At 51.5% G+C, this 19,726-nt stretch overlaps 6 protein-coding genes across 6 annotated transcripts; 3 read left to right on the top strand and 3 right to left on the bottom strand.

Annotated features, from left to right (window-relative positions):
- Positions 1 to 74: 74 nt before the first annotated feature.
- Positions 75 to 1,267, bottom strand: BKA58DRAFT_456623 (uncharacterized protein; the record flags this gene model as incomplete). The annotated part of the gene is made up of 3 exons (XM_046174603.1): positions 75 to 387; positions 440 to 1,080; positions 1,131 to 1,267. The coding sequence occupies 3 exons, from the start codon at positions 1,265 to 1,267 to the stop codon at positions 263 to 265; spliced, it is 903 nt and encodes a 300-aa protein (XP_046026542.1). The 3' UTR covers positions 75 to 262.
- A 686-nt stretch (positions 1,268 to 1,953) lies between these two features.
- Positions 1,954 to 6,342, top strand: BKA58DRAFT_157516 (Rapamycin-insensitive companion of mTOR, N-term-domain-containing protein). The gene is made up of 3 exons (XM_046164894.1): positions 1,954 to 5,585; positions 5,637 to 5,800; positions 5,856 to 6,342. Exons 1-3 carry the CDS (start codon positions 2,058 to 2,060, stop codon positions 6,100 to 6,102), a joined length of 3,939 nt encoding a protein of 1,312 aa, XP_046026541.1. The 5' UTR covers positions 1,954 to 2,057; the 3' UTR covers positions 6,103 to 6,342.
- Positions 6,343 to 7,445: 1,103 nt separating this feature from the next.
- On the top strand, positions 7,446 to 9,704 carry BKA58DRAFT_157427 (PUA-like domain-containing protein). Its single transcript, XM_046164892.1, has 2 exons — positions 7,446 to 9,294; positions 9,586 to 9,704. The coding sequence occupies exons 1-2, from the start codon at positions 7,622 to 7,624 to the stop codon at positions 9,614 to 9,616; spliced, it is 1,704 nt and encodes a 567-aa protein (XP_046026540.1). The 5' UTR covers positions 7,446 to 7,621; the 3' UTR covers positions 9,617 to 9,704.
- A 1,898-nt stretch (positions 9,705 to 11,602) lies between these two features.
- On the bottom strand, positions 11,603 to 12,831 carry BKA58DRAFT_383162 (uncharacterized protein). The gene is made up of 2 exons (XM_046170155.1): positions 12,422 to 12,831; positions 11,603 to 12,358 (listed from the first exon to the last, which is right to left on the bottom strand). The coding sequence occupies exons 1-2, from the start codon at positions 12,784 to 12,786 to the stop codon at positions 11,779 to 11,781; spliced, it is 945 nt and encodes a 314-aa protein (XP_046026539.1). The 5' UTR covers positions 12,787 to 12,831; the 3' UTR covers positions 11,603 to 11,778.
- Positions 12,832 to 13,650: 819 nt separating this feature from the next.
- On the top strand, positions 13,651 to 15,246 carry BKA58DRAFT_337307 (alpha-1,3-mannosyltransferase CMT1). Its single transcript, XM_046168270.1, has 2 exons — positions 13,651 to 13,960; positions 14,022 to 15,246. Exons 1-2 carry the CDS (start codon positions 13,807 to 13,809, stop codon positions 15,221 to 15,223), a joined length of 1,356 nt encoding a protein of 451 aa, XP_046026538.1. The 5' UTR covers positions 13,651 to 13,806; the 3' UTR covers positions 15,224 to 15,246.
- Positions 15,247 to 15,270: 24 nt separating this feature from the next.
- BKA58DRAFT_157364 (putative cytochrome P450) lies at positions 15,271 to 17,539 on the bottom strand. Its single transcript, XM_046164891.1, has 4 exons — positions 17,364 to 17,539; positions 16,853 to 17,273; positions 15,789 to 16,796; positions 15,271 to 15,726 (listed from the first exon to the last, which is right to left on the bottom strand). The coding sequence occupies exons 2-4, from the start codon at positions 17,068 to 17,070 to the stop codon at positions 15,318 to 15,320; spliced, it is 1,635 nt and encodes a 544-aa protein (XP_046026537.1). The 5' UTR covers positions 17,071 to 17,273; positions 17,364 to 17,539; the 3' UTR covers positions 15,271 to 15,317.
- Positions 17,540 to 19,726: the final 2,187 nt, after the last annotated feature.

Genomic DNA, 19,726 nt, shown 5'->3' with positions numbered 1-19,726 from the left:
TAGACTTGGTTGATCGGTTTGACGTCGGTTCGACAATCTCAGGCGATCTCTGGTTTGTCACATCATCTGCCGCGAAAGTGAATAAAACGGTTGCATTCGCTTTACGCGCAAGCTGATGTACTACTCCCACTCGTCCCCATCAAACAAAAAGAAATGGTGGTATAATGTTCTACTCTCCTTTGACAATCTTCTCCAAAATCTCGCTCGAGAACCCAAAGAAATGTACAGAAAACCAATGTGCGACGGCATAATGCTGTTGCATCTACAACTTCGACTTGGTACCCTTGCGAGTGACAGTGCAGAAAATGAGACCATTAGGGTCAGATTGAGGAGCAAAGACAGTGGCGTCTTTGCCCGTGTTCTTGATGCCCTTGTGCCACGAGAGATCTAGTGCCATGTTAGCGAATGAATGCAAGAAGTGATAGTCAATCCCACGTACCAACTTCAAAGTAGTGCTTGTTGGGCAGCGCATAGTCCACAGCGTCCACCTGAGGAACGGCGGCCAAGATTAGGTCGCACATCTTGTACATGGTTGCCTGCACACTGGCGCTATCGTCCTCGGCGAAGACCTTCATAGTGATATCCCTTGCCGCGGTCCAGGCACTGTTGAAGTCTACGGCCTTGGCCTCATCCAAGTTCTTGAACAGCTTCCATTGCCAGCCAGCTTCAACCTCTGTACTCAAGATGCGGTCCCATGTTTCGGGCAGACGCGTGTATTCGTCACGGTGGAAGCCATGGAATGCTGACCCTGTGCTCTTCAGTACAAGGAGCTTCTCAATCTTGGAGCGAATAGAGACACCCTCGTTCTCGCGTGTCACGGATTCGACCACACGAGTCTCTTCACCGTCGCGGAAGAACGAGTGTGGGTGTGCTTTTCCGTCGATAGTCATGCGCGTCCATCGGTGCTGGATAATCTTGACATGCGCGGCGTGAATGTGAGGGTAGGTCTTGACAAAGTGGTCGCCGATGATGGCAGCGAATTGCTCGGGCGGGTCGATAGGGTTTTGTTTTGCGAGTATGTAGGTTGTTTGCTTTTGCGTGTCGGTCGCGACTATGACAGAGTTGTCTGCTTTGGTGTAGCTGGAGGTTGTTAATTCAGGGTATGCTAGAGTCTTGATGGAGAAGCGTACGAAGTCTCAATATCTCCCTCAAGTAGGACACAGACTGTTTGCTCAACGACGGTGTGGAAACCGGTGTTGGGGTCCTTGTCGACCTTGTAGAGACGGACATTGTCCTTGCCGTAGCGGGCGTAACTAAGCTGAGACATTGCGAGCGAAGCTGTGCAGATTAGGATAATAGCCTGAAATGCTTCAGATAAGGGCGCGAGGTGTATGTAATTAGGCGAGGGTCAGTTGGAAGCTCGAGGTGAGTGGATAGAGTGATCAAGAAGGGCGATCAAGCTAGATATACTTATGAAACGGCACCTTATCTGGTGGACGGCACACGGAGGATACCGAACTGTACAGGAGCGGTTTGCGATTGAGGCACGAGCAAGCTATGGAGCGTCGGCAAAGAGGCGGCCAGAACGCGTTTCCATTCGTTGAGATGGCCATCGGCGAGCTCCGGTCGAGGGAAGAGGCCCTGGATAGCGGCGCACGGCGCGCACGTGACGACGTCAGAAACGCTCCTCGCCCGGAAACGCACCAGGCGCCGTGGGACTATGGGGCTTGAATTGTCGGCACATGGAATTCTGCGGCATGTCAGGCCATGATGGTGAGGTGTAGGGCGGTGGATCTGATAGACGCGAGCTCAGCGCTGCAAGGGTAGGTAGGGAAATGTGCACGTCCCCACGTCCAGCGGCTGCTGCCCGCAACACGTCGAGATGGCTATGCTGCGCGCCATGCACCATTCACTCACACTGTCATTACACCAGCTCCACATTCCCTAGCCTCTGCCCCAGCCGCTCCTTCCCCGAGCCTCCGCCACATTTCCGCTTTTGGCTAGGAACCGCAACGACAACGACTTCTGGGCCCGCGAATGCTCATGAGGCAAGAGGAGGGCACCGCCGAAAGACAGATATGCGATGCGGTTGGCGGGAACACGGTTAAGGCGCGCTCATGACGCCATCAGCTCGCTCCGTAAACACACAGGCCGATGCCGCCGACCAGACGTCTCTCCTTGCACCCACGACGAGTAGAGATGGGCGCTCAGCGTCGTCGGTCGGCATGGCCAGCTCGCGGGGAGGCCAGGCCTCGTATGCCTCGTATGCAACTGCCAACACAGGCCCTGGCAGCTTCAACACCGCTTTGGTACGGCCCTCGACGGCGCAAGACGGTCGAATACGCCCCGATTTCGACATGCACGCAATCACCGTGGGGGACAATGACAATACAACCACCGAGCAGAGGCAGGCAGAGCTGCAGGATCAGATTGAGAAGGAAACAAAAATCAAGATCGGCTCGGAGAACCTGCTGGAGGCATTGAACGCTAAGAACGCAAAAGATAGCAAGAACCAGAGGCTACAGGTCGAGGAACAGCTCAATATATCCAACAGGAAATTGGCGCAGTTGCAGTCGGGACTGGCTGCGGAGAAACAGAGAGCAAAGGAAGTCAAGTCACCACCAGCGGACCCACAAAGCAGACTTTCATATCTCTTCAGACGGAATCTCTCACGTTCGCCGTCGCGGCATATCGTTGAGAAAGAAGTGGGAGAGGAAGAGGAAACTGAATCGCCGACCTTCGTTCTGGCGGAGATATTGCAGGCCCTGGAGGTTCAGGGCTTGCAACCGGAATACTATGTAGAGAGAGCCAACTCTCTGGTCCTTCTCTTCAAGCGACACCCTACGCTGAAGTACGACCTAGCCTGGTCCATTTTCGGACTACGAATGCAAACCATGCTCCTGAGCGACAGCCGCGAAGTTGTCGCAGCAGCATATCGAGTCATGCGCTATTCCTTCACTGATCGCAAATCTCTCCGGATCATACGAGCTCTTCATACAGACCATCTTGTCATCCTGTCATTAGTAAAAGAGTCCAAAGCCAGTGTGGAACGTGAACAAGCACTGAAGTTTGTCCGAGCCTTCCTCGACGTCAAGGGAGGTGTTGAGGAAATCGCCCGCGCCGTAGTTCGTATCATCGTCGCAGTGGCCGAGCATGCAGAAGACCGATTGAGGAATATTGCGACCCTGACTTTGGCCGAGATTCTTGTCCGGAAGCCATCTCTTCTGGTTGCAGCCGGAGGTATGGGCGCTTTGGCTGATGCTCTTGGAGAAGGAAGCTATCACGCAGCCGAAAGTGTTGGCACTTCGTTCCTCTATCTACTGGATACTCCCAGACGACGCCGCTTTTTGCGCTCGGGACGCGAGCTGGAAGCTCCCTTCGCCATGTTCACAGACGCAAACACCACTCATGGACATTTGCATGAAGAGAAACTGAAGGTCAATGCCAAGGTCATAGCATCCTTACTCCGAAGTTGGCCTGGACTACTTACCCTTTCCATGAACAATTTCCTGCCCCTTCGATCCTTACTTTGGTCCTTGCAGATTCCTACTCCTCATGTTCGAAACATCATCTTGGAACTTTTATTCGATCTTCTCAGGATCAAGCCTCCTTCCTGGTCATCTTCTTTCCTTGCTGGTCGGCGTTTGACTACCTATGGCCGCGTCACGAATTTAAAGAACCAGCAGATCAAAGAGACTTCAACCTCCAGTAGCACCGAGGACGATACCACCAAGTGGAGCTTACTAGACCATTATGTCTCTGTAGTTCTGGCTGCATTTCTACATGCAGGTTTAATGCCAGCATTGCTACAGGCTGAAGAGGAGTCTCTGACATTGCCGTTGAAACGTAAGACAACCCTTCTAATTGGGGAAGTTTTGAAGATGGCCAATGAATTGCTACCTCCTTCGTGGAGCGCGCAGATCCAGGTGCTCCCACAACTTCTGCATTCAGCGGCGCGGTTCGACTCAGAAGACCGCTTTGTCGCTATCGGTACCATATATCAAGTGGACAGCATCAACAGGACTCTTTATCGATCCGGACCTACGTCTCTGTATACTACTAAGAGTACTGCGCTCTCCGATAGCACCTCGACAACCAGACAATCTGACCACGCGGCCAAGCTACAAGCCGCCATGCAGGTGGACGAGGCCCACTTTCGCAACCTCATGGTCGAGACCCAAGTATTGAACACGGTCACTTTCACGAAATGGAAGTGGGATCTGATTCTGAACATCATCGAAGGTCCTCTGCTCAATCCCAAACGCCTGGACGAAGCTATCAAAGTAACCAAATTCATACATCGTGTTTTGGGGTTCTATCGTCCATTTAAGTACCGTTTCTCTGAGATCAAAAACACCAAACCGAACCAGCGATACGTGCGAGCCGGTTGCGCCCTGATGCAGAGTCTCCTGCAAAACCCTGAAGGCGTCAAGTATCTGGCAGAGAGCAAGTTCATCCGGCAGCTTGCCGAGTGTTTATCGCATTTCGACCGGATGAGCGGGCTAACATCTGAGTCGCCCATCTTTCAGACCGATCGGATGAATGAGACGCTTACTGGCGGCTACTTTGCGCTTTTGGGTGCTTTGACTAAAGACTCCCGAGGGATCCACATTCTGGAAAGATGGAGAGTGATCAATATGTTCTACCACATCATCGAGCTCAATGACCGCGACGACTTGATCCGAACTCTCTTGAGCAATATGGACTACACTTTGGACGGTCATCTACGCATCATCATCTCCAAAGCGATGACATCATGCTCCAAAGAGATTCGTATCTTTGCAACCAGGTTATTGCGCAAGTATGCGACAAAGCCTATGGGAGTAAGCAGCTCTACTAGTGTAGCGGAATGGGCTATCAGGCTCCTTGTTACGCAGCTCTATGACCCGGATGTCGAGGTGTGTGAAGTGGCAATCAAGATATTGGAAGAGGCTTGCAACCAGAAAGAGTCGTTGGAATTTGTCGTGAAATGCCGCCCGGCATTGGATCATTTGGGCGAGATTGGGGCTCCGTTATTGCTCCGGTTCCTCTCAACTTCGGTAGGCTACCACTATCTGGATGGGTTGGATTACATCACGAGAGAGATGGACGACTGGTTCTTGGGAAGAAACGATACTTACGTGGCTTTGATCGAAGCCTCCATGGCTCGCGCACTTGCGGACATACCTGAAAAGCCGTCGACTCAATTGACGTACGACGACACGCCCGAACCAACCGACTACGGCCTCGTGCCACCGCACTTCTACCGGGAACTGACTAGGACCAAGGAAGGATGCAAGCTACTGAAGCAGAAAGGTCACTTTGACGAGTTTGCTGCGACCATTCGAGACTTTGCGTCGGAGAACGACGACCCTGAAATAATTCTTAAGGTGAAGGGCTGCTTATGGGCAGTTGGCAACGTGGGCTCAATGGAACTGGGGGCGCCATTCCTTGAGAGCTCAGATGTGGTCAAGTGGGTCGTGCAGATTGCCGAACAGTCAGAAGTCATGTCACTTAGAGGCACAGCCTTCTACGTACTGGGCCTGATCTCCCGAAGTCTCCATGGCCAGGAAATCCTGCTGGAATATGGATGGGACGGCGTCGTCAATGACTCTGGCGAGGCACTAGGATTTTGCCTGCCGTTAAACTTCAACAAGCTCTTTGCGGTCAGTACTTGATTTCTTTTTCGCCTCGGACAATGATCTAATGCATTATAGATGAGACCCTGGGTTGCCCAGGCGGAAGACATGAGCTGGAACCCCAATGCAGAAATTAAAGTTGCGGTCACCGACAGGGATCCAATAAACGCGCGCATCTTAAAGCTTGCGACTGACTTGGGTAATACTGTGCTTGCCAAGAAGGCAGCAAACGACTTGCAGGCGTAAGTAGTCCTTTGTTCAAGGGCTGAAGGTTACGAGCTAATGTATGCGGCTTAGAATCAAAGCTAGAAAGGTACCCGGTTTCAGCAAGCCTGCGATCTTCCACAAGGTGATGCAGATATTGGAAGCACATCACTTCCGCCTCCCAGCGTGCCGGTTCATGCTAGACTTGTTCGAAAAACGGGTTCTCGAGCAAATTGTGCTTGAGGAAGAAGACGGCGAGGAAGATGAGTCGAGCATTGAGTCGGACATCAACTCAGAGGCGGAACAGCCAGGGACAAACGGTGGGCCTAGGGTACCGTGAACTGGTGTTCGCGAGAACGAATCCGAGATTTCGGAAATGGGCGTTGAGGAGCGTTATGTACAGGGATGTCAATGTACAATAGTCATGTTCTGTGTTGGTGGAGCCGAGCAAAAGCGTGCATGGAGAGGTTTCTTTTGCATATGGAGTTTCCCTGGTACGTTTTGGGAGGCTTGCCGAGGCGTGTCCACTAGACTAGCGCTTCATTCGGTTATGCCCAGGTGTCTGGCGAAGCTGGTGGAACTGCAGCCAGGGACAAGAGCGTCGAGTGATATTGAATTGAACAACAAAAAGGTCCAGACTTGATAGGTGGCCTGGATATCCACGGTCTGTGTAGCCGCGAATAACAGACGTTGTAGCTTGGAGGGTGGGTGAGACACGAGGCACAAGCATTGTTTGCCCTTAATGGTGGAATGCAAGTCGTCACCACAATCGGACCCTCATGGTGTCCTTTGGCAGATTTACAGGGTCTTCTGTGGCGGCTAGTCTTTTCCGAGCGAGACACATGGGAAAATGACAGCGAGCGGACCCGCCGTTGATTGGCTGCGTAGACGTGATCCATGACGACGACGACTTTCGCTTCTTACATGTATTACTGCCGCGCAACGATAGAAAGACACGAATTCTTGCGGATAGACGCACCTGCTATTGCGCTGGGCTCGCGCGGCTACGCTGCTGAGAATGAATATTGGCTTGGCGAAGATATGCCGCTTGAAAGACATTGAAATGGATGGAATTACATGATCACCGCCTTTGCCGTGTCCACTCCGGATACGCGGCGCAATCAATGGGCCGCGGCAGTCTTCCCAGTGCTCGGGATACCGGTTCGAGGCGCATCTGGTGTGGGAACAAGCAAGGCCTTGCGTTGTCTTTGGCTGCGTGTACATTTCTCTGTGTATGGACCGTGCCGTTCTCTCATGGGGCCTGGATAGGCTTAGCCTCGATCCGAGCATCCCAGCGTTGAACACAGACATCGGGTGGCAGCCTTCCATGACTGATACGGGGCGCAGAGCAACATCGCCGATCTTTGACTATCCGTCCAGCATGGATGACCACTTCAAGTTGTTCTCTTTTGAACATGGCCCTCGTCCGCTCTGCGCTCTACTGCTAGACTGCACCACCTCCTCCCACTCGTACGCTCTCGTGTTGCCACCCCGCGTGCTCCTATAAACTTCGACATTGTCTGCCCCCGACAATAATATCACCACCCTCGGCAGCCTCTGTCGTCATTCGTCCCTGCATCAGCACGCGCGTTGCTGATCCGCCTCGACCCAGCGTCCGAAAGCATCGACCGTTCCGTGAAAGACGTTTCAACTCACTCTTGCCTATTTCGAAGGTTTGACTATCTTTGAAGTACGCAGCCTCGCTACTCGACTACATAACCGCCCTCCCTCCCTGCACACCACCTGCAGTGCGCATCCGCTCGACCACCTCGGAACCAACCAAAACCGCGACCTGACCCACCGACGGGCCTGCGACTGTACATGGCTGCCGCAGCCATTGCACAACATAGCGAATCTACATGAATCACCAACGGACAAAAGGGTGCTCTATCGTCGAAAGCGTTGAGCATTCCTTTGAGCCTCAACTATCTGCACAGGCCTTCATGTGCGACAATGAGCGCTCGGCAGAGGCTTCGGAGGCTGTCGCCCTCGACGCCCACCGCGACGCCCGACAGATGGTCCGCCTGGTCCAGTGCCCGCGATGCTCGAAACCTCTGAGTATCCCCGTCACACTGCCTTGCGGCCACACCGTCTGTCGCGGCTGCCTGCCTCCCCCGCAACCTCGTACCAACATATCCTACCCGAACACGCCAGATCGCCTTATGGGCATCGCGTGTCCGCTAATGGGCTGCGGGGCCGAACATGCTTCTGCTGAGTGCTCTGTCGACGTGACGTTGACCAAGTTGATGGACTTGATAAAGGCCGAAATAGTCGAACATAGACCATCTGCGGAAAATACTGCCATGCTCCTGATCGAGATACCCCAGCATGAAGATACACCCATGGACGAGAAAGAGAAGGAAAAGCTTAGTCACCATGGGCATCAGGAGGAACTATATGGCGGACGTCTCGTGTCTACGTTCACCATGGCTGAGATGGGCAAACTTCGGTACACTTCCGAAGTCCACTACCAGTCGTTATCGGCAAGCGGGGACAACTACGATCATCTTGACATCACGCTGCTGGAACGCTTGCGCGACGTAACACACAAGGAGTTAGACTGCCTTGTCTGTTACAACTTGATGCTCGACCCGACCACGACTTCGTGCGGTCATACATTCTGCCGCCGCTGCCTCGCTCGTGTTATGGACCACAGCAGCATTTGCCCCTTCTGTCGTAGAGGACTGCATGTGCCTGCGTCCTTACAGAATCAATCTAGCAACGTCATACTCAACTCCTTGTTGAATGGACTTTGTCCAGATTTGGTCAGTGCTCGTGCCGATGCTCTCAAGGCGGAGGAACAGGCGGGGGACAACGTCTTGAACGTTCCGCTCTTCATTTGCACACTGTCACTACCTGCAATGCCGACTTTCCTTCATGTGTTTGAGCCCCGCTATCGGCTCATGATGCGACGTGTCATTGAAGGCAGCAGACAATTCGGCATGGTTATGTACAATCGCACTCATGCCCCACAAGGCGATCTTGGTCCGACCCCGTTTTTGGAATACGGAACGTTACTCGAGATCGTCAACTACGAGCTACTCCGTGATGGGCGTAGCTTTATTGAAACACGTGGTATCGGTCGTTTCAAGGTGAGGGCACATGGGTTGCTTGATGGGTACAACGTCAGCCGCATCGAGCGCGTTGAAGATGTCTCTCTTGCCGAAGAAGCCATTCTAGAGCAGCGCGAAACCACCATGGCACGGGACTATGCGGAAGCATTTTTCCGCGACCACCCCCAAAACCAGCTCCCTGCAGAAGTTGCGATTGAGACCCTTTCTACGCAACAACTACTCGACAGTTGCACAGCGTTTGTGCGGGAAATGAGAGAGGCTAGCGCGCCTTGGCTTCGTGAGCGCATCATCCAAGTCTATGGTGAACCACCTGAGGACCCCGCGATATTTCCATACTGGTTTGCCTCTGTCGTCCCAATCGTGGAAGAGGAGAAATATGTTTTATTACAAACAGAAAGGGTTCGCGAGCGCCTGAAGATTGTTTACTCGTGGATTGGCAGGATCCGCGGGCAAAGATGGTAAGCATCTACCTTTTCCTATCTCTCGAACTCTACAATCCCTCGGCTCTCGGCACCAGGCACCCAACACATGCATTAAGTCTTGGGTGACGCAAGCACAAACGGTGATCGTCCCGTCGTCGTGCAGCATGGCTTCCGCGGAGAGACGTGGATCATTCCTTGTGCGCTGATCATTATGACGATAGAGATAACGCATAAGTGTCCAGCGACACATCTCCGTCCATGCCATTGGCTTTGGATGCTCTCGACGCGAAGATATCTCCGGTGCAGTAGCTGACAACGTATCAATAGGTCTTCGGGCAGCGCATGCAGCATCCTATGACTCTTGGTTGCTCTAATTACCATCGGCATCTCGCTCCTGTCCACGCCTCCACCTGAACCCACCACCAACTCCCACTAGGAGGACGAGACGCTTACGTTACATTAAGCTCACCACTTTCCAACACCACCAGATACCCCTCGCTCATGGCCAGAATTTGATACCAGTCCTCCGTCTATATGTCTATCGGCGTCACGAGGCACTATTTTTTTGTGTATATCGCACTATTTTACGTCACGAAGATCTCGTTTGCTATGATACGTTCTTTCGCTTCTTCAACGATTACCCCCTTTCAGGAAGGACCCGGAGCTTGCCGCGGTCCATGTTCAAATGGCTTTTTTAGATCCAGGTGCCAGCCTGGCCTTTGTGGGAAAACTTTTTTTCAGGGCGGTTTTCGAGAAAAAAAAGGCATGCTGTAACGAAGGGTGAGGAGTAAGCTTTGCATTTGGCAGGCGTTGTTTCTATCGTGTCGATTTTAGCGGGGCTGCTTTTGCTAGAGATGAGAAGATGATGGCTTTGTAGATACTAGAGTATTTGCAAATGAGAGAAATGACTATACATTGTCACCCCGGCAAGAAGGAGTGTGCGTGCTGTAGAGAGACTTAAGCAGATGTAAGCGAAGATTTGATCATGAAGTTGTAGGAGGTTGGTGGCTCCATGAGTAACGAGACAGTGTACGCCCTCACGATGTGGCATGGATAGAGTAAAAGTCCCAAAAAGACGATCGTTCGTATGTCTCCATTTCCCAAAAACTCGGTGGCAGTCTTGAAACGTCTCAACGTACAGTCGTCGCCGCTGTTCTTGCTCGAACACAGTCTGATACCGCTCAACCGGGCCTCCAGACTCGTTGTCCATAGCTATCTCGAGTTCCTCTAGCAGACCTTCATTCTGCGCACCTCTGTATCGATACTCCATCGCGTATTTCAGCTTCCTCGTTAACCTCGCCCGTTCTGCCTGTACAATAGAAGCGTTGTACGTTCCTACATAAGGCCCATAGATGACTCGGACTTCTGGACGATCCAACCAATCCACAGCCTCGTCTGCATCCATCTCATATAGCTTCATCGTCGCGTTCGCGGCTTGCGACAACCGTCTACCTGGTTTGTTCATTGACTCTTTCACTGCTCTCATTGCTTCAGGAAACACAAGAAGTAAGTGCAGATACTCGGACAGAGTGCTGCCTCCTTTGGCGATGACATGTTTCGGAATGAAGACCCCTGACCGGAGGTTGAAGTAATACACGCATGTAGAAAAGAGTCCTTCGACACTGGGCTGACTGTATAGGATAGTTAGGGCGTAGTTAATTAGCTGCTCGCGGATCGCCAAATTATCATCTCTGCTTGATGCTGTAGTGCTTTTGTCTCTTTTGAAGCTCTCTGGGTGGTAGGTGACGATAGCAACACGTCGAATCTTAGTCGCATTGTGGTCGTAGTACTCAAGAATTGCCGCTGGGGATTCATTCTGGTGTCGCTGTGTACCGGATAAGAACAGTGTCTTCTTTGACCGCCCTCACTCCTCCAGGTATCGAGTGTAGTCTCAGAGCGCTTGCCGCCCAACCAGGAGGAGGACATGAGCTGTCGAGTTGTCAAGACAAACATAGGCGAATGTCTGCCAGTAGTGTCGTAGACCGTGGGGGAGGATATCAAGGGGTCGATCCGAGCCACCGACAATAAGCTTGCGGTCAAGCCTGCGACAAAAGACGTCCACCATAAACGTTCCCGTTGTACGGACGGTGATGGCATTGAATCTAAGCCTGATCAGAAGCTTTGGAATAGAGTCTTTAGGCATATCATTGACCGTCCGGCTATTTCGCATATACGACTCAAGACCCACCGCGACCCGCAGACCCGCCGACAGCATTCGTACAATACCTCAGTCAATGCGAACTCGGTATGCCAGGTACCGATTGCGTCTGGCATGAACAAGGGCTACGCTCAGATCGCTCTTCGATCATCTGACTGGAAGTGTCATCGTATAACCTTGTGGTACGTTCTTGGCGGGAGAACTAAATGCATCTGTGGTCATTTTTGAGCACGCGCGTGGTCTCGTCACATCGTTTACATTACGTTTTTACCGGTTAACATATATCCAGCCTCCAACATTACTATCGCACCTCACCGCGACTCGATTCATCATTTCGTTCTCTGTCATCGGGTACGTAGGCATCAGTGGACTCTTCCTGGCAGCTCGGCAGGCTCCATGTTTACATGATGTCCTCCCGACATCTCAACCGGTCCACGTCTGCTATCCCATTGATATGCCTTCCGTATGTGTCGCGTATTCCCCATGCTCAATTCAGGTTCCTGGGCGAATTCGTCCCGGAGACCGTAGGTGTGTCCAGAGGGCTGGCCTTTGTCCTTTGAAGCGCCACGCTTCCTTCGAATGAGAAAGACGCCAAGAACGGTCAAGCAGATCATTGTAAGCCCTCCTAAAACTCCTCCCACAATAGGCCCAATGTTATTTGACTTGTGTTCGGAAGATCCGGGCGTCGGGTTTGACGTTGACGGCGGTAATGAAACGCTGAGCAGGATACTGGCGCTTGAAGGTAAAGGTGTCGAAGTTTGTGTAGCTGGTGTTGAACTACCCAAAAGTACGCTGCGTTCAGTGGATGTCGTTATTGCGACCGCAACGTTCGATTTCACGAAAACGCTTTCGGTTTTTGCTTCGCTTCCGCAGGCAATGTATGAGAATGACTGATCCGACTCATCGATCAAGATTGCAGTTGTACAAAACTGATTGGATGGACTGGAGGACACTTTGAGTTAGAAGAGCCCCTCTATGTATGTCCAAAGCCATGGAGTGACCAACCATGAAGTACTGATACCCGTTTCACCGGACAGTGTGCCGCATCCAGACGTACACGAGCCCTGATCCGTGCATATACCGATGAATCTACAATCTTGGACCGAGACACTTGTTTGACAAAACCCCCATAAGCCATCGGCGGTGTCCGTTAGGCAATCGAAACCGAGAGGAGCCAGTCGAGGATGGTTAGAATCGCCATTGATGTATCCACAGATAGTAGTAGAGGCATCGTCTTGTCGTCTGAAAACCCCTTCCTGGGAGTGAGATGCCCGGGCTTGCTGTGTTGCACGTGGTCCTAGGGGTGCAAAATGGCCACGAACAAGTTCCACGGAGCTCAAGGCGACAAGAGACACGAGGAATCTCAACATTTCTCAAAGTTAGTGTTGATAATGACGAAGGCGCGTTGATTAGTACAATACTAGGAGCGAAGGAACAGATGCGACGATGGGTGCGACACGTAGTGGACATAGATGCGACTTAGAGGCTACTGCTGACCCTACCGCAGGTCTGCGGTCAGCAGGGGCGATACTACAGTCATTGTTTAAATTGCGCTTATGCAGTCACTGTCCTATTGGGGCGAAGATGTCGTGTTGGCCTTGAGGGAAACGGCCCCAATCTGCTATAATGCCAGCACGTAGGGTCCAAGTTAACTTATCTTTAAGTAGGCCTGATTATCGCCATCGACCTGCAATGCCTATTCGCCCTTGGTCTGCTAGATCAATATACCCGCACCTCTGATATTGTCGCGTATCCAGTATCGCCATAGACCTTTTCGTTTGACACCAACGGCATGCTCTGGACGCCCAGGGCAAAACCGGCAAGGATAACAACGAGCGACGCCTTCCGAGCACAACGAGCATCTGGATGCATTGAAATATGCATTTCTCTCTTCGCGCGTGGATCTGTGCTAGACTCCCGAAGTCCTGGCGCCAGAGACAACAATAATCGCGCGCGCCAACATCACCAAACAATACCCCAACTTTCGCTGCTAGAATCCACCTCAACGGAGTTCACTAAGTTAGCGAAAGCGCGCAAGAGTGAGCGGTACTCCTGGTACTGGTGCGTGACGCGTGACGCCGTTCGACTTTCTCTTGTCGTGTGAGAATGCCAGAAGGTATGTGTTGACTGGTCTCACTAATAAGGAACGCTCCCGAGGTCTGCACGGGCCACTTGTTCACCCAAACGGTGTGGCTAGTGGGATAATTGCCTGCGTCATTTGCCGCCGTGCCGCAACCCGTGGGCTTTTCCTGAGCGCTTACCTCCACGCGAGACAGCGCGAATCCGACTTGGTACTTTCAGTCACGCATTTATCTCCTCTGGAAGAGACTTCATCGGCTTTGTTTCTTCTCAGTCACGTCCCGTCCTTCCTTCCTCGTCGCTCCTTTCTAATGACAACAAGAAGCTTGCGATCGGTCTTCAAGGCGACCGCATTGCTTGCGATCGTCTTCCTCCTGATAGCTGGCTTCGGGTTTTTCGACTATGGCGATTCCCTTTCGCGGATAAAACCCATCGTCACTGGTATCGTCAAACCAACCCCGGCAGGTGTGTAGCCTCTGCTTCCCGATACCTAGGTAATGTGAGTCGAGTTTAACATTGGGACTAGAAACGAAGCCGAGCAATCTAGTTCACTCGCCAACAACCTCACAAAATCCCGAGCCTCCCAGTGTCAGCGGCAGTTCTGAGCTTTCACAAGATGACAATGCCACGTTCATTGATATACCAGCATATCTGCACGCCATCATGAATCCTGCATCTACGACTTTCCCGCGACTTGAGTGCCCACAGCCAAACCTTGAAAGGTACGCGTACCTCGGTGGATCATCTGGATCACTCCAACATGGGCAGCTTCCTCGATACTTCTTTGCCCTCGATTTACATCAATGTGTTGACCTTCTCCCGCGATTGATTGGTTCCATCGTAGAAACCATGTACTTCCTTGGGCCACAGAATTGCGTGCTATCCATAGTCGAAGGAAGATCCGACGATGGCACCTTTGAAGTACTTGAGCAGCTTCGCGCTAGCATGCAGCTCCTCGGAATAAGATACCACTTCAAATCGAGCGACATTAACCCTTTGGCCAAAGGAGAAAATCGCATCGAGAATCTTGCAAAGCTCCGCAATCTAGCCCTGAGAGACCTCATTGCTCATCCGGAGCATTACGACGAGGATACTACGGTAATTTTCTCCAACGACGTGGCTTTGTGTATGGAAGATATTCTGGAAATAATACATCAGCGGAAGTTTCAGGGAGCAGATCAGACCTGTGCCATGGATTGGACATACGTTGGTGAAAACCCGTCATTTTATGATGTCTGGATTGCGCGCGGCACCACTGGTGATTTGTTCTTTGATATCCCGGAAAACGGATCATGGGATAATGCTTGGAACCTCTTCCACAATGACCCTAAAGCACACGCACGCTGGTCGAGCTCGAAACCATTCCAGGTGTTTTCGTGCTGGAACGGCATAACAGCCTTCACAGCGAAACCGCTCATGGAGAAAAAGATCAAGTTTCGGGCGCATAAGGAAGGCGAGTGTTTCCAAGGCGAGCCGAAGTTGTTCGCCAAGGACATGTGGTTTAACGGCTACGGAAAAATAGCTGTAGTACCTAGCGTAAACGTGGAATACTCGGATGAAGGAACAAAGAAGATCAAGGCTCTGAAAGGATACACATCTAAGCATGTTGCGAACGAAGAAGATGATATCAAAATCGAGTGGGAGATTTCTCCGCCGGAGAAGGTGAAGTGCATGCCAGACTATCGACACCAAACGTTTGTTGCTTGGGACGAGGGACTGAGGCGTTAATGTAATCGGAAATTAAATGTGAATATCTGCAACGATCACGATACTTGGTGAGAGCTTGTATGCAACATACATACTACGCTGACTATGTTACATGCTAAGTCCGTCTTGTAATCACCACACGTATGTCATTGGTCGGCTTTCTGACTCCGGTTCCTGGAATCATGCCCGGAAGCTTCCATACCCCGTCCGCTGGGTCAACGTTCCACATTTCAATGATAGCAGCAGCTAACGTTACAATCTCCTTCTCAGCAAATATCCTTCCTTTACAGATTGCAGGGCCAGATCCCCATGGCTTCAATCGTCCATATCGAGCAGTAAGCTTACCAGATGATGGATCCAGTTCCAGGAACCGCCCAGGGTCAAACTTGTTGGGACTGTTGTAGATCGAAGCGTCACGGTTTACCAGGGAATAGGGTACCGACACGAATGTTCCTGGCTTAAGTTCATGTCTCAACTCCCCGTCCGTAACGTGAACTGGGCTTGAACCAACAGACCTAATGGACCTAAGATGTGGGTGTACGAGGTCAGTAAATGTCTCACATGATATTCGAACGGGGACACAAACGTTGGTTCGTTTACAAGACGATAAGTCTCATAAATACACGCCTTCAGCAACGGACAATTCCTTGACAAGCCTTGCATATCCAGTGATGTTAGCTCTCTAGGGGTGGACGTAGACATTGTAACATATGGGGCCAGTTCCACGCGGAGTTGCTCCAAGACCTCGGACGTGGAATATACGTAGGTCAACAGCCAGAAGAGGAGTGGTTGCGTATTCGCATTCTGACCCCATAGGAGTCCAAGGTCTCCAGCACCACGCTCAGGGAAGGACCAACCCTCCCTCCTGTAAACGGCGTTCCTTCCCAATGCTGTTTCGCCGACGTCGCGCATATCAGCGCCGAAATTGACATTATCTCCCTGCTGGTACTGGTCGATTCGGCGATACAAAGCCTCGAGTTCAGTGATGAGACGGGTCCGCGCAGCGAGACCTTCTTTCAACACTTTCAAAGGGGCCCATAGTGGCAGTCCAATCATTAAAAGGGGGAAGAGATCGTTATCAAACTTCCACAAATCCTCTAGTGCCTGTGGATATCGATCGAGAAAGTCGCGACCGTATAGCTGTGGGATGGCGACACAGGCACCAAAGTCTCGAACCAAGCTTTGAAAATTTGCTTCCACTTTCTCAACACCACCAGAGTCAGGGTTGATAACCCGAATCTGTGCCGAATGCTCCCACAACTCTATGTCGCGAGGATTAGACTTGAAGGTCACGAAGGACTTCACTTTGTCGGGTATGCAAGCTCTCTCCAAAGCAGCAGTGGCAGCGTTCTCATTTAAGAACACCTTCTCGACGGGTGATTTCAGCGACATATAGGAAGCGTCCAATTTTTGTTTGAACTGTAGAGAGTCTTCGCCACCGAATACACGGACGAGAAGGGTGTACTGAGCCGGAAAAGGATCTAAGATGGATTTTGACTGCGACATCAATTTTGTCATGTGCGGCGAATCAATGAGTATTTGGTGTCTTGATGAGAGCCCAACAAGAGATCCACTGTTTCGCCGAAGCAACATCCTACAAACGCGGACATGAGTATTACTTCTAGATGAATAAGGTCACATGGCACTCACAGAATACGGCGACCCAGTCCATTCTCGGAGAGAAGATGAGAAGTTAGTCCAATCTCGAGTGTTGCCCAGACGGGAAACAGCTGGTATGTTTTCGGTTTCGACGCCAGTCGATCGATAAAGACGACGACGAGGATGATAATGGCCCCAGCAATGACACTAGTGCCTGCTGCCGCTTTCCAGCTCGCTAGCCGGGAGGTATCGGCATACGAAGAATGCATCGTGTTTTCCACAGCCGGACGAATGGCGAGTCTTTCCTGTGAGGTCGCTCCGACAGCGTTAGATATGCGTGGTCCGGTGTTGCGACCGTACGGTGTTGAAGGAGAAGCTGCGACCAGGTTTTGGTGTCGGATGTACCGGCTTGATAAACCGACCTCGGGAACGTTTCAGCCGTATTACTCCAGGGCTGTGCAACACGCAGCACCTATTGCTGTCAGGCTTGGCGTCTCGTAGGACGCAAATGATCACGGCGCTATTGGTGAAGTTTCTGACTGTATAACTGGTTCCTGCGTACGTGGAAAGCTAGCTCTATGTGCCTGTTGCACCTTGAATGCGCCCGAGACGGTATGATTCAACGAGAGGGATGGGACGAGATCGAATAGCCTGTCAGCAGCCACGGGGTCCGCATCGCAGGCGGGCAACGTAGGGAGATTAGGCAACCACGGCAGGACGCAAAAATTCGCAGGGCGTAAGTATTCGCAACACGGCGTGTGTGTTGGGTGAAAGAGGGCTTTCACCCAAAGAGGTTAGACCGGGTCTTCTCAGATCTATTCCGCTGGAACCTGCAGTTACAGCGACAAGCAGGCTTGATATAGCTGTGGTTTAACAACTCCTAGTCAACCTAGCCTGTGCATACCTACACCCCACTATTACGCTGCGCATTGCTGGCCTTCCTTCCTGCCTCAATCCCGCCTCACTAGTACGCTGCGCGTTTCGAGCCTTCCTTTCAGCTTCCGCACTGTCTCACCCAAACGTTCTTCGCCAACATCGCCTGAGCATACCTGCACTTTACTACTGCGCTGGGCACTTCAGATCGTCCTTTCTACCTCCGACTACCTTACTACGAAGCTCTAGGTCGACCTCGCCATTCTGCAACTATGACAGCAAAGGAATAGACATGTTCCACCTGTCACAAAGACTACAGTTCTATACAAAACATGAAAATGCACGAGGCTCTCCACGCCAAGGAACGCACACAAAAATGAAGGAAGCTGGAGTATGATGCAGCGAAGTTGGCACAGAAATGGAAATGCGCAACGTGCGGCAAAAGCTGGTGTTCTCATGACAGTCTAAAAAACCATCAGGCTACTGAACACGCCAATCCCGATGAGCCACCAACGGTTGGGCACTTTTGTCACATCTGTAACGAATTCTGTGGCTCTCAGTATGACCTGAAGGGCCATTATTCTCGCAAGCATCCAGGCTCCAGCCCCCCAGTCATCCCAAAGGGCAGCCCAGCCCTCACTCCGTTCGTCTGCTCCACGTGTAGCAACAGATACACTAGTAAGAGCCGACTAATTAGGCATGAACTCCGTCACAATGGTGCTTTGAGTCCAACGATCGACTGTCCCATTTGTCCAGAGACATTCTACACCAAAGTCACTATGGAGGCGCACTGCGAGATTATACATGGACTAAGTATCGCCCCAAACGACCGACCTACATGGCAATTTAGGTTTCACTCCCCTCTACAGGTGGGCCGATTGGGATAGAACATTCTCGAATAAGGGAAAGAAGGACAGTCATGACCGCTTCCGATGCCCTGCAAAAGGACCCAAGCCCGACGCGACACAGCGCCAGCGTATGCAGCCCACCCACAACACTGAGATGGTCAAACAGGTCGAACAGATCCTACCAATCCTTCATACTGCTGATAGACCAGTGTACGAAAACATGTTGATGACGTTGTACCATCAGCTATCGGAATAGCAGCGGCAGGATGATGATAGGAACTCGTAACTAGTGTCTCTCTCCCCACAACAAGCCTTTGACACCACCACCTCGGATAAGGAAAGAAACTGAGCAGGTCTGCAGACTACACTATGACAAAACAAGCAAATCGAAATATCTGGCGTCGATGTAGGCTCCAGAGTGGTCAGTCTTTTCCTTGTGTGAGGTTCACGACTCTCTTGAAGACCATCAAGTACATATTGGGTTATGGACATGACACTCACAGTCGACTGCCCAATCTGTGACAAGGTCTTCCCTAGCGACAGCGAGATGCTGCAGCATTGTCAGAATGCCTATGTGCCAAACCTCGATCCAGCGGCCGAAACAGGATACAGATGTCTGGATTGCAACCTCGCCTTTTTGACCAAGGACAGGATGGACAACCATCTCCTTTACCGCTGCCTTTCTCGAAACACCATCTCGCTATCCCAATCAGCAAACCTATCCCAGTCAGCAAACCTATCCTAGCTAGCAAACCGCATGGGTAAAAAGAGGAGGCGCTCTTCTGACAGCGATAGCGAGATCAAAGACGGCAGAGACGATAACAACCTCGACGACGACATCGACGACGGCACCAAAGACGGCACTGACGAAGGTGCTGATGGAGATGATCAACTTTTCTCTATCACTCTTTCGCCGCAGCAAGGTAAGTTCTGACTGTACGACGTGCAGATGAGACATATACTAAATTCGTACCTCTACCTATGCAGTATTGTTCACTGCCAATCTTGTACAAGTAAGTCAACATGCAGGGGCTCCTCAGCAGCTGCAACTACGAGTTCAATATGGCATCGGGGACGTTAATCCCAAAGCAGGCAATCTTTGACGGTAACATCTCCCTTTCTTTTCTGTTTGTACTAGCACCAACGTAATACAGGAGGCAGTGCCCTTGCGAAACACATCAATCTGCCTTGTGTAGGTCCTCAG

The sequence above is a fragment of the Alternaria rosae genome, assembly GCF_020736505.1.
Source record: "Alternaria rosae strain MPI-PUGE-AT-0040 chromosome Unknown BKA58scaffold_4, whole genome shotgun sequence".
Taxonomy (NCBI): Eukaryota; Fungi; Ascomycota; class Dothideomycetes; order Pleosporales; family Pleosporaceae; genus Alternaria; species Alternaria rosae.
This window is presented reverse-complemented; position numbering and strand designations above follow the sequence as displayed.

Coding starts and splice junctions, on each gene's coding strand:
- BKA58DRAFT_157516 (XM_046164894.1), top strand. CDS start 2,058: ATGACGCCATCAGCTCGCTCCGTAAACACACAGGCCGATGCCGCCGAC. Junction 5,586..5,636: donor ACTTCAACAAGCTCTTTGCG/GTCAGTACTTGA, acceptor AATGCATTATAG/ATGAGACCCTGGGTTGCCCA. Junction 5,801..5,855: donor GCAGCAAACGACTTGCAGGC/GTAAGTAGTCCT, acceptor TATGCGGCTTAG/AATCAAAGCTAGAAAGGTAC.
- BKA58DRAFT_157427 (XM_046164892.1), top strand. CDS start 7,622: ATGAATCACCAACGGACAAAAGGGTGCTCTATCGTCGAAAGCGTTGAG. Junction 9,295..9,585: donor AGGATCCGCGGGCAAAGATG/GTAAGCATCTAC, acceptor ACGTATCAATAG/GTCTTCGGGCAGCGCATGCA.
- BKA58DRAFT_383162 (XM_046170155.1), bottom strand. CDS start 12,786: ATGTTGAGATTCCTCGTGTCTCTTGTCGCCTTGAGCTCCGTGGAACTT. Junction 12,359..12,421: donor ACGGGTATCAGTACTTCATG/GTTGGTCACTCC, acceptor AGTGTCCTCCAG/TCCATCCAATCAGTTTTGTA.
- BKA58DRAFT_337307 (XM_046168270.1), top strand. CDS start 13,807: ATGACAACAAGAAGCTTGCGATCGGTCTTCAAGGCGACCGCATTGCTT. Junction 13,961..14,021: donor CGTCAAACCAACCCCGGCAG/GTGTGTAGCCTC, acceptor CATTGGGACTAG/AAACGAAGCCGAGCAATCTA.
- BKA58DRAFT_157364 (XM_046164891.1), bottom strand. CDS start 17,070: ATGCATTCTTCGTATGCCGATACCTCCCGGCTAGCGAGCTGGAAAGCG. Junction 16,797..16,852: donor GGACTGGGTCGCCGTATTCT/GTGAGTGCCATG, acceptor CCGCGTTTGTAG/GATGTTGCTTCGGCGAAACA. Junction 15,727..15,788: donor CGTCTTGTAAACGAACCAAC/GTTTGTGTCCCC, acceptor CCCACATCTTAG/GTCCATTAGGTCTGTTGGTT.